The following is a 13478-nucleotide window of genomic DNA, read 5'->3' as shown; positions in this document are numbered from 1 at the left end:
GGTATAGAACAGTTCAAACTGGCAAGAACTTGGCTAAAAAATTGGATAGAGCACTAGTCAATGAGGCATGGATGACAATGTTTCCTGAGGGTTATTCTGAAATTCTTAGCAGGCTTCATTCTGATCATTGTCATATTTTAGTTCGTTGTCATGGTAGGCCCAGAGTGAAAGGTTCTCGTCCTTTTAGATTTCAGGCTACGTGGGCAACACATCCTTCTTATAAACATATTGTTAGTAAAGCTTGAAATCAAGGGTTTGGAGGCGTTACTGAAAGACTTAAGATGGTTCAACAGATTTCTTTAGACTTTAACTCAAAAGTTTTTGAAAATATTTTTGTGAGAAAAAGTAAGTTGGAATGTCAGATTGATCAGATTCAACAGCATTTGGAGGTTACTGATGTGTTGTCTCTGAGAATTAAAGAAGTTGAACAGAGAAAAGATTACAATAGATTTTTATTGCAAGAAAAAATTTTTTGGTACTAGAAATCTAGAAAGTAGTGGGTCAAGTATGGGGATAGAAACACTAAATTCTTCCATCTTCAGACTTTGGTGCATAGAAACCATAATAGAGTACATGGAGTTAGAGATGGGTCTTGGTCTACTAATCCAGATGTTCTCCAGGAAGAAGCCCTTTTTTTTTACAAGAATCTCTTTGGTACAATGGAAGATGTTGAGGTTGATTGTTTAGGGGATGTTCCAATGCCCACTCTAGGAACCGAGGTTTGTGCTAAGTTAATTGACATGGTCTCTTTTGCGGAAGTCAAATTAGCAGTGTTCAGTATGAGCCCTTTTAAGGCTCCTGGTCCAGATGGCTTTCAAGCTTATTTTTTAAAAGAATATTGGGAGATAATAGGCATTGAGATTTGGAATATTGTCGAGAGCGCTTTTTTAGGAGAGTACTTAAATCCTAGCATCATGAAAACTCTGATTGTACTTATTCCTAAAATTGATAACTCTACCTTTATGAAGGATTTCAGGCCTATTAGCTTGTATTATGTTTATAAAATTATCACCAAAGTGTTGACTAATCGACTTCGGCCCTTTCTTCCAGATATTATTAGTCCTTTACAAGGAGGTTTTATTTCGGGTCGTGGTGCAACTGATTATATTATTGTGGCCCAAGAAATTCTGAATTTCATGAAGCACACAAAATCCAAGAAGGGTACTCTTACTTTTAAAATTGATCCTGAAAAAGCTTATGATAGGGTGGATTGGAGATTTTCGGAGAGTACTCTCGTTGCTTTTGGTTTTCCTATCATCACTGTTAATTTGATTATGAATTGTTTCTGTGCATCATCTCTTTCTATTATGTGGAATGAAAATATATTGGATAGTTTTGTTCCTAAAAAAGGGTCTTAGATAGGGTGATCCAATGTCTTCTTACTTATTTATACTTTTTATAGAAAGTCTTGCTTGCTATACATCTCATAAGGTGGTCGAGGATGTGTGGAAACCGATTTCTGTAACTAGGGGTGGCCCGAAATTTTCTCATTTGATGTTTGCAGATGATCTCTTACTTTTCTATCATGCTACAAAGAGTCAGGTCCAACTGGTCATGCATTCACTTAACATTTTCTACAAGGCATCTAGAATGAAAGTAAATCTTGAAAAGTTCAAAGCTTTTTGTTCTAAGAATGTGACTGCTCATAGAAGATATATTTTTACTAGTGTTTCTTCAATACGTGTTGCTTTGGACTTAGGAAGATATCTTGGAATTAACATTAATCATTCCTGTGCTAGTAGGGCCTCTTTTCATTCGGTGATTGAAAAGGTGAGGGAAATATTAGCTAATTGGAAAGGAAGACTTCTAAATAAAGCAGGAAGACTTTGCCTAATCAATTCTGTTGCAGCATCCATTCTTGTTTATCATATGCAGGTATCATTTTTTTTAAATTGGGTTTGTGCTAAATTGTCTTCTATGATGAGACGGTTCCTTTGGAAGGGTCAAGTTGATGACAGAGGTCTTTCTCTTGTTAATTGGAAGACCGTGGTCACTCCAAAGAGATTTAGTGGCGTGGGTGTTAGAGATCCTAGGTGTGCAAATATATCTTTACTTCGTAAATTGGTTTGGCAACTTTTTCATTGTCAAGACAAGCCTTGGGTTGCTCTATTGAGGACAAAGTATCTAAGGAATGAGGGAGTTTTAGATGGCCTTGTTCCTTGCAACGCTTCTCATGTTTGAAAGAGTATCTCAAAGGCTTTTGGTGCTCTTAAGGATGCCTTCTCTTGGTCCGTTGGGTCACTTGATCAATCCTTTTGGTTTAACAAGTGGAGTATTGAGGTTCCAATTGCTCAAGATGTCCCTTTTGTTAATATATCTGACTCTGATTTAACTATTAGAAAGATGGCCAATGGAATCTCCATGATGTTTTCTCTAACATTCCAGAAGATGTCAGAGAGCGTTTGAATGCTTATAATCTGAATTTGAATACCGGGGAGAGTGCAGGTTGGCCGTGGGGTGTGGCATCTTCTAGACTCTACTCAATTAGGAGTGGATACAGTTGGCTAGCCAAAAGAAAGTTTGACTGGAATGAGTGTGATAATTGGTTGTGGGTATGGCGACTGCATATTCCTAAGAACTACAAATTCTTGATTTGGCTCAGTTTTCATAACGTTATTCCTACGACAGAGTTTCGATTTGATTGTGGCTTAGCTTTATCTAGCACTTGTCATTACTCATCAGTGTCAAAGTGGTTCTGAATCCATGCTTCATTATCTTCGGGAGTGTCCCAATGCCAAGGAGGTCTAGAACCTTTTAGGCCTATAATCAGATAACTCAGATTTACGTGATTGGCTCTACAGAGGTGCAAGGAATTTAGATGTTTTTTTTTCTTCTCAACCATCTGGTGTATTTGGAAAAGTAGGAATCATGACTTATTTAATACAGATGACTCTTGGAGTGCTAGTAAAGTGGTGAGTTTGATTCATAGTTCAGTAAGAAAATTCCACACCCTTTTTGCTATACATCAATCTTTGTCTTCTCCTTTACTTTGTTTGCATTGGGTTCCACCTCCAGTTCATTTTGTTAAATTGAATTATGATGCTAGTTGTTTTACTCATTTTGGCTATGCTGGTTTTAATTATATCGTTCACAATTCTGATGGATGATAGTTGAAATGTTGCACAGGGATAGTCGAAGTGTGCAGTGTTCTTTTTGTTAAATTGTATGCGATTTGGAAATATTTACTTCTAACTTGAGATAGTAGATTCCGTAAGGTTATTTGTAAAACAGACTATTTAAAAACCATTTTTCTTGGTAAACCAAAAAATGCTTGATAATGATATTTGGGAATAAAATTTGGCAAAACATATATAAGAGATTATGAATTGGAATTAGAGTCTCTATTCTTTTAATTGAGAGGAATGCAAATAGTATTACAGATTGTATAACTAAAATAGCTGCTTCTTCACTCAAATTAGAGTCAACCATAAAGTAAACTTCAACATCAAATAGATTTAGATATAAACCTAGCAAATTAATTTGATTATCTCTGTTTTTTCTTTCTTTAGTCTCCAACAAAAAAACCATCCGACAGATAGTACAAAGATAAAATTAAAAAGAAAACTTTTTTTTCAAAAACATAATAAAAGCAAAAACATATTCATAAAATCTCTATTACCTTAAATATCAATGAAAATAAGCATTGGGAACAAATTTTCAAGCAATTTCTCTACCTTCTGAAGGAAGAAAAGTGGAGGATGCATCTATTTTATTGGTCACTTGCTAACATCTCAGCTCCATCATTTCTATAAGCCCTTAAAAGAACTAAAGTGACTTATTTGTTGAGTATAAAATTGATTTTGCTTAATACGAAAAAAAATAAATAATAATAAATAAAATCGATTTTGCTTATTCACTCCCAATCATAAGGTTATCAATGTTCTGCCTTGTATCTGTCACACTCATTGCATTTGGATAGTCTTTGAAACAAAAAATTGGAGACAAATACAGAAAAGCAAAGATAAATAATTTTTTTCCACTTTCACCCTATCTTTCTATCTTAGAAAAAGTATGCAAACCAGACTTATGTGACTTTAGAAGATACAACGCAACAATTCAACAGTGATCAGATACTGAAAGTAGCCAACTTTAAAAGAAACACAAGCAAATGCAAAATAGTTCAGATCTAACAATGACATCATCTCAATATTCCTAGTATTCTAAATTACATTCCTCAATAAAGGAAAATATAAACAAAATAAAATAATCGGGTCTTAAAAGAAACTAATAATAATAATAATAATAATAACAATAATAATAACAACTACACAGACAAAATTTCATGCCTTACCTGGATTTAATGTAATTTTTTACACACATTACAAGAGCAACCGAAGTTGCACCACCATATTCAACTTAGCCTTCATTGTTGTTCAAGAATGTGGTCAACGCCCCTTCGGCTTTCATCGACTAGAGCCCAACTTAACATTTCGGTGCAAAACTGATCATCTGGCTTCAACCACAATGCCTGGATTAAGGAACAAAAAGATCAATCAGTTGAAGGCAATTTTTTAAGTTAGAATAACGTTCAAAAAACCTCAGTTTCGATGTTTATGTTTTTTGAATGAAGTATGAACCGGACAATCTTATACATGTCTAATGTTGAATGCAGTGTCCATGGTAAATGACGACATCAATGATTACCAGTTTGCCACTTTACACTAACCATATTAGGGATATAAATATAGAAAATATCAGGAGAGAAAGAGATTCATGCCAAAGTAAAACATATGAAGGTTAAAGGCATAACCATCAAGCAGAATCATAACTACTCACTTTGTGATAGTATGTAATTGCTGTGCTGTAATCATCCTGCATGAGTTACAAAAGCAAAACGAAAACCTCAGTCTACATAGTTTTCACAAAATGGTAATGTAGATAAATCTAATTCTCTATGAACATAAAATTGAATATATTTTAAACCATAAAACAGAGTAAAACAGAAATATATAAACATGCACAACTGCTTTTCTCATTAAGGACAACAGTATCTCGACAAAAACAGTGATACTGTTAAATGGCCTTTAACATTATATAACAGAATGTGTTTCTTTCAACATGCTCTACTCGAAACCTGCCACAAATTCTTTCATTAAAAAACCCAATAAGTAAATTCTACTGTTAATGCACTCGGATCATGTAATATGAAAGATCTAAAACAAATTATTACCAACCTCTGCTCCAAGTAAATAAAAAAAAAATACAGGTCATGTACTCATGTATAATCCATCATTTATTCCTCAAAATTATATAATCCGATATAAGTCGAGCAATCATTCCAAATGACTTTAAACACACATCCCCTAGGTATTTCAAACTGCAGAAGCTACCAAGCACAGGACATTTGCTTTTCTAAGAATACATTATTGCATGCAGAACACCACAAAACAGGCAAAACAAAGAGGATTTTATATACCTGTAAATGGTAAGTGTAGGCAAGACCAGCATAGGTGCTCAAACTTCTGGTTGATAACACAAGTGCTTTCTCATAATATGAAATTGCTTCACGGTACATCCTAATTGAATTTAGAAAATGCAGGATTAGGACTACAACACTATCAAAATGGTATTAACTATTTCTCATTACAAATAAGAAATAACAAACAACAGGATCAGCTTGATGGAAGGATATTTTATCCTTCACTCAAACTTCGAAACTACAGGTTGAGGAAATTGAGAAAAATAGAGTTTTCGGACAGGAAATTATGGGATACCAAAAGCAACTACCAAAATGACAAATTCGCTTGCATATAATAAACTTTCTTTTGGCTAACAATTCCAAAAGGTGTGGACAACAAGAGTTCATGTGAAATGACTAGATATTTATCAACTTACTTCAATTTTCTGTATGCATGAGCAAGGTTGACTACAGTTGGCTCCCACATTTCACTTAAAGAGTTTGGTATGAGGACTAATGTTTTCTCAAACCACCACACTGCTTTCTTATACCTGAATCAGAAGAGACAATTATTCATGTTGAAATCTCACAGAATGGCGCAGAGAAAAGGGAAGAAAAATAGACAATGATAATTCAAATGTAACAGTACAAAATCTTATTTAACCTTGAACATCTTTTTTTATGTCATAAATAGGGTATTTTAACTTCTCAAAAATGATGTTTTTCTGCTTGTACTATTGACTCAACTTTTACAAAAAGAAATTACCAAAAGATACTAAATAACATGAAAGTTTTCCTTAGAAAAAGACATCTTCTTTAATCATAAAAATGGCACACAAACAAGCACTATATTCTTTTGGTATTATAATGAAAGCAGCTCATTTTGTGTCGAACAGGGCCGATGTATACAAATAAGTTTCTCCACATACAAGCTGTGGTTTCTCATATAGGAATGTGAGTTGTGTAGGGGTCTGTGAGAAGAATTTTGTGAAAGTGAATATGAATATCACATTTACTCAAATCATGTAGACATTCTTACTCTTGCATATGATAAGCCACAACTCCAAGTTCATTACACACAAGTGGATCAGAGGGGCATGTTTCCTTAGCCTGCATAAAAAACTGGAAAAAATACAGGAATATAAGCATTTCTTTGAAAGCATACAAATAATAAATGAATGACTGCACAGATTTGCTGTGGATGAACCAAGCCTCCCTATAAGCCGTTGCTTGAAGCTAACTTAATAGCATACCTGCTCAGCAAGTTTATAGCTGTGGGTTCGCATGCATTCCATTCCAATATAAAGAGCTGGTAAATGGCACCTGGATCAAGAGAATATCAAGTTTTAACCTGTAAAAGAACAATTTTTGGATAATAAGAGGATTTCGTATGAATTCATACTTCATACTTATGCTTCAAAACAAGAAACACACATAAGCATATAAAATCAAGTGACCATCTAGTATACAAATCACAACATTGGAAACTAACAAACAAAATCTTTGTAGGGCTCTAAATCAATAAAAGAAAAGAGCCCAGAATTATGCCATTAACTTTACGATTACCATATATTTTTCTTTAACACCATAGTAATAAAACTCCATATAGCAGTTTTTCCCTTTTCTGTCTTTTGCTCATTTATGAAGAACGAAAAACAGATCTGACATGCAAAGTTTTCTATGGTTATTCAAGTCCTGACAAACAACTTGAAGAAAATACCCGCCAGTGAGATCTTATAGAAAAAAATGTTACCCAGGGAACAAACGAGCAGCTGTGCGGTAAGCTGACATGGCCTGATCACCCTCTTCTTGAGCAGCATACGCATTCCCATAGCCTATCCAAGCAGGTGGAAATGTTGCATCCAGACTAGTCGCCTTGCTGAATAATAGTCAATGAGATTGAACAATGAGTTTTGGCAATGGCGTAAGACCAAAAAGGTTAAATAACAAATAACCCTGATATTAGAAAAGCAACCAAATTAGTGCTTAAAATTTCGACATGATAAAATAAAAGAATAAATTACAAAAGGATGCTCGTGTGTCAGATGTTTCAGTATTAATAGTATCTATTAGGATTCAGGGTCTATGGTAACGATTAACAAGTTACATTTACCTGAAATATCGGCGGGATACGTCATACTTCTTGATACAATAGTAGTAGCAACCAACAGCATACCATGATAAAGCCCTACAACATTTAAAAGAAAACAAAGCACCAAATAACTAAAATTTCGTGTGTGCAAATTCAACTTAGTGTGACACATCAAAAAGACTGTGTTCTGATAGGAGAATGAGGGCTGAGGCTTTTAATCTGCTGTTTTATGGCAAAAGATGGGGAATGTTTAACTCATAAATACTAAATTCTTACACTAGAATTATTTTTTAGTCCCATTTATTCCCCTCTTTAATGTATTTCAAAGTCTTAGTAGCATGTCCTTTGTTGCTATGCAAATTGACAAGCTATTAGAACAGTTGGAAAAAAAAAATTGTTCTTTAATGTAATAAACCTTATGAATATACAATATAAATATTATGCAAAATATAAAGAATTTATTCACACATGTAGCAAAGTCTTTAGAACATAACAATTGATATTACTGAATGTGCTTACTTTTGTGGATAATCCTTCACCAAATTGAATGCCATTAAATATAGCTCATTTGAATGCCCAAGCTCCATAGCAGCTGCCAGATGTACTAATGTACTCTTGAGATGGAAAGGATCCTTCTCGAGCAATCTGTTACAGAAATGCTTAAGTTAAGCAAGAAAAGGGTGAAGAAAATAAGCCATTAAATGAGGTTAAAGACATATGCCTATATCTCACTCTAATTCTCACTTCATTCATGAATTCAGATCCCAACTTACACAGATGTCAACTCAAAACATTTCTGGTATTCACCACATTGATGGTAATATTCAGCTTTGCAAGCCAATAAATCAGTGTTGGACTTCAGTGTGCGCATGAAAGAAGGATCAGACTGGTCACTTTTGCAACTTTCATTCTCGAGATCTCTGAACTTGGCTTCTACAACGTTTTCTTTTTCATACTGTATAACAGAAAGAATAAATCTTCGTCAAGACATATGGAAGGAATCCATCATATCACCAGTATAAATGTAAATAAGAGAGAGGAAGTTAACCAATCTTTGGAAATAGAACCCGTTGGGTACTCAAAACATCAGGATAGAAGCAAATTCAAATTAGCACTTCCCGTACCTTCTTTATCAAACATGAATAAAATGATGACAGCCATCCATCTTCACTACCAAATTGCAGTGACGAGATCAACTTTGATTCTGAATTCACCACAAAAAGAAAAGGAGAAAGGATACAACCGACGATAATTTCAGTGTCATAATCTATTTCATATGCCTACTTTCCCAAACTAGAAGAAGAAAAAGAAGGAAATCATCAGAGTTTCCACAAGATCGGTTAAAAACTTTTACCTTCCTCACATGTAAGCATGTGATTTTGAATGAGACATTCCAATGCCTAACATCATACCAAACATTAAGGAACAAATTAGATTAACATGTGTATAACAAGAAGAATGGTCATTATATAATTTTTTGGTGATAGGCAACCATGAATTAATTAGTGATATTGAGACACTGACAAAAAAAAATAGCTCAGTTTATGAACCAATAGCAGCTATAGACATCAATGGGTGCCAGCATTTTAAGAAGTTTATTACTAATAAACCCAATAAATACCCATAAGGAGAATATCAACAGATACCTCATAGCATAATGGATCAGCTTTTATTGCAGCTTTGTACCTTCAACAAAAAAAATACAGAAAAAATGGCAGAATTTTCAGCGAAATTAGCATATGTCATATCTATAATCTTCACGCATTCAGAAAGCAAGCAAGCAAGTAGTAACACATCCTTTTTCTATATTAAATGAGGAGATCAACAAAAGAAAAAAAATATCATTGTTCTACTCATCCATTAATTATAAAAATAACAGTCAAATCAAAACAAAGGAAAGAAACTCACCACAATCGAGCCTGAGCACGGTTTTCTAGAGCTTCATATGCTTTGCCTCTTAAGAAGCATATTGCAGAGGATATCTGTTACAGCATAACAAAACATACTCACGTAAAAAGTTGAGGTAAGAAGGACATTGCTGAAATGGGAAATGACAGTTATAACAAGAAAGGTAAAAGCCATAAACCCATCATGTCAGACAAAAAACAAATGAATCCATATGGAGTTTCAAGAAAGGTAAAAGCCATAAACCCATCAGTCACCAAATCAGGTCTAGCTATATTTATCCATCCTTTCTTTCGTTTTCTCCTAACCAGCATAGCAAATATAGCCATACTTATACACAAAGATAACATGCTCATACTGTTTTAAGAGAGAATAGAAAAGAAAAACAAAAATGAAACATCTGTGTGACTACAAAATAGAAACTTGTGTTCTTTACCATCTGATTTAATTGTACAGATGAGAAAAACTAAAAAATAAAATAAAAGGAGCACGTGGTGAAATATTAAGAATATTGCAATTTACAATCAACGTAAACCCAAAAAGGATCTCACATTGATTTCATGATCTTCACAATCTTTATCCAGGTACATGACAACATTTCCATCCTCATCCACTTTAGCCTCCCCCAGCATTGACAAGCATTGATCCCACTCCTTAAGTTCCTCCTAATGAAAGCAAAACAACAACAAACATGAATGCTATTGCTAAACTAAACTATAACAGCTTCCCAAAACAAAACCATTGCTACTTTAATCAAAATATGAATTATTAAATAATATCAACAAAACTGGCTTGAAAAATTTAACTTTGATAAACTATCAATCCAAACTATCTATTGCCACATGTGCAAAAATATTCAACTTCACACTCACTGCTTCAAAAAGTCTCATATATAGAGGTAGAAGATATCATTACATAATTATACAAACCCCTTTATAATGATGGTATGTCATAAATCATAAATCACAAATAGTCTGTAATTTCATTAAATAGGCGATTTTGGAGGAGAGATAGTTTACAAGGCACTTGGCGGCGAGGTATCGGAATTGGAGATCACGGAGGACAATCTTGGAGGCATTAAGGAGGTGGAAGGCGCGGCGGTAGTGACGGCCAAGGAAGAGCGCCTGTGCCTGCATGTAGATATCAGCAGGGTCATTGGTGAAAGCAGCCACCTTGTCAGCGAAGAAGATGGCCGACGTATAAAGGTGCTTGGTCACACAGTCCCTCACTACTCCACGAAGCCTTTCAATCTCTTCCTCCCTCATTCTTCCAACTATTTGATTCAAATCAATTAGGGTTTGGTATTCACTTTAGCAAAATGAGTGCAACAGAGAGTGTGCTACGTATGTGAAATTGAAATTTGAGGGGGAGCTAAGCTCTTTTCCACTCTTTTGGTATCTATGCTACTCAAAACCTGCATTTGATTGTTAAAGAAATTAAATTTTGATTGCCAATTTAAACATGATATTAAAAGAAAAAAAATTATAAACAATGTTCAAAACAGTAAATACAGAAAGTAACATTTCAAAGAAAGATAACAAGTATATCAATACTCAATACTCTTAATTGTTATTATCCTATTCCGCAACATATGCAAGCTATAATGTACAAATACTTCGTTTCTTCTCAAATATCTGTACCATAGGCGTATCTGCATCATATACTATTAAATTAAACTTCCTAATTGTGACTATAGTTTTGATAAAATGGCCATATTTACATATTCCTATTTGTGCAAAACGGAAGGCCAGACTAGCTAGCATTAATTCTCTTACAAGAAACTAGTATAACTTGGAAAACAACAATGATAAAGCAATGAAGAGATTCTATTAGTTCCTAATAAACAAAACAATTAGATCAAAACTAAGGGTGAATTTTCAGTATTAAGGAATCAACTGTGTCCCTTGAATCTCCAATTCAATTATACCAGTAATCCAAAGAGTTGACTTACTATACAATGAATGAGTGCAGAAATAGAAGGAAAGATGAAGAGGTACCAGAGGGCAGAAAAAGAGTTAGTTTTCTTGTTCCTGCGAGTGTGAGCATGCGCTGACGCTGCGGAAATCCTTTTGCTGGTTCAGATTGCCATTTTCCTTCTCAGTTCTGATAAAGAACATTGACAATTGAGAAAGATTATCAACACAACGCGAGTGAAGAGTGAACATTGACAATTGAGAAAGATGATCAACACAGCAGAGCCACAAAACACACAACAGCACACCAAAACCCACAGCAGCAGCAGCACAGCCAGAAAATTAATAGCAGCACAAAATTAATACTACCAACAGCATTCAGCATTCAGCAACAAACAACATTTGATTTGATTTCCGTTTTTAGCATTCAGCAACAAACATTACAAAACAGCAACAAGTAATCCCTAATCACACTAAACCTGAAATCAATAAAGCTAAACAAAAATTTCAATAATGATTTAATTTCCATTTTTAACAGTAGCAAGAAAATTTCAACAAAAATTTCAGGAATTTAAAAAAGAGCAGCAGCACAAAATCAATTATTTGATTTTCCATTAATCCATTCACAATTTCACATTCAAAAATCAGCAAACAGAGCATAAAAGGAAGAGAAGAACCCGAAGAAGTGAAAGCAGTGCTACTAACCTTCTACGGAGACACGGACGGCGACCGGCGAGACGACGGCGACCGGCGACACGGCGGCGAGCTGCTCCAAGTTCGAGAGAAGCCAGGGAGGACGGGGACAGGGGGAAGGAGGACGCCGAGCTACAAGAGAGGGCCTGGGCTACAAGAGAGGACGCGGAGGCGCCGACAGCACGGACGGCGGCGGCACTGCGGCAGAACCTAGGGTTTTGGTTGGGTGATTTTGAATTTTGATTCAGGTTCAGACGGATAGTGAGTGAGGGGAAGGGGGGATGAGTGAGTGAGGGCTAACGTTGGGTTTTTTCTTTTTAAATAACGAAAACGACGCCGTTTCACAAGAACCGGTCGGTTCCCGGTCCGATCCAACCGACCGGTTCAGAGGAACATTGAGAGAGAGAGCGGGAAAAGAGAGGTACGCATACGCTAACGCTATGGTATTGGTATCAAATCAATGCATCGCTAGGGTTAAAAAAAAAAACAACATGAAATATAATTTAAATTTAAATTATTTATAGTATGATACCCTGAAATATTTCGATTTTGCCAACTAACTTGCCAAACCAAACCAATAATCAAACAATGGACAAAAGTTAGGAGTGGAATATCTACTAATTATTAAGCTGAGAAAAAGTAATTTTTAATATTTTTAAAAAAATAATTATACATAAATTATACGAGAGTAGATTGGTATCCAATTTTTTTAAATATTTTTTATTAAGGATAATCTATTAGAAATAATTATTTTGTTATTTTCATGACTTGAGCCTAAAACTTTTTATGTAAGTTGAAAAAGCTTTTCATGTCAAGTTAATTCTATTATTATTTTTTTAGCATATATTTGATATACTTGTTAAGCTAATTGTAATATTGTACCTATAATATTAAAATTGGACCAAATTGATTGCTTCGATTATAAAATCGATGAATAAGTAATCTAACTAAGGCTCAAATCAAGTGGATAAGGTTTGGATTATTCAATTTTAAATTGAATTGAATGGAAAAGAATTGCCAAATTGAATTGAATTGAATTGAATGGACGCAGGTATTCTGAATTGAATTGAATGAATTGATAATCTATAAATTCTAGACGCAGGTGTTTTAAATTTGATTTTATATATACAATATTTGGTTCATTTAGCATTGTACATTGGTTTCACTTTGACTTATATTTTCAGTTCATTCTATAGGTAGGTGTTCGAATTTGAATTTATATAATGGACAATGTTCGATTCATTTAGTATTATACAATGGCTTTGCTTTAATAATATTTTCGATTTATTCTGTAGTCCAGGTTTGTCGTGGATGAACAATTTGTCCTAAAGGTCGGGATAACTTTCAAGACATTGGAAGAAGCTGGAAAGTTCTACAAAGATTATTCTAAACTTGCCGGTTTTTCTATCAAAATAAGGAACACAATTCGAAAGGGAGATGAGATTAAGAATCAACTAATCGTATGCAGTAGAGAAGG

At 34.4% G+C, this 13478-nt stretch overlaps 1 protein-coding gene across 2 annotated transcripts; it reads right to left on the bottom strand.

The window, feature by feature from the left end:
* Positions 1-4088: 4088 nt before the first annotated feature.
* On the bottom strand, positions 4089-12292 carry APC6 (anaphase promoting complex 6). Of its 2 annotated transcripts, none has more exons than XM_016315717.3 (18): positions 12014-12292; positions 11393-11498; positions 10415-10809; positions 9947-10060; positions 9399-9472; positions 9137-9176; positions 8845-8890; positions 8615-8694; positions 8264-8445; positions 8010-8135; positions 7512-7586; positions 7152-7277; positions 6652-6721; positions 6438-6520; positions 5836-5949; positions 5417-5516; positions 4777-4812; positions 4089-4468 (listed from the first exon to the last, which is right to left on the bottom strand). In XM_016315717.3, exons 3-18 carry the CDS (start codon positions 10658-10660, stop codon positions 4364-4366), a joined length of 1617 nt encoding a protein of 538 aa, XP_016171203.1. In that variant the 5' UTR covers positions 10661-10809; positions 11393-11498; positions 12014-12292; the 3' UTR covers positions 4089-4363. The 2 variants fall into 2 exon arrangements, with proteins under 2 accessions (XP_016171203.1, XP_016171202.1); XM_016315716.3 differs by having other exon boundaries at positions 10415-10668; positions 12014-12153.
* Positions 12293-13478: the final 1186 nt, after the last annotated feature.

This window comes from Arachis ipaensis, chromosome B8 (assembly GCF_059453495.1).
Source record: "Arachis ipaensis isolate K30076 ecotype BB chromosome B8, ASM5945349v1, whole genome shotgun sequence".
In the NCBI taxonomy this organism is placed as follows: Eukaryota; Viridiplantae; Streptophyta; class Magnoliopsida; order Fabales; family Fabaceae; genus Arachis; species Arachis ipaensis.
This window is presented reverse-complemented; position numbering and strand designations above follow the sequence as displayed.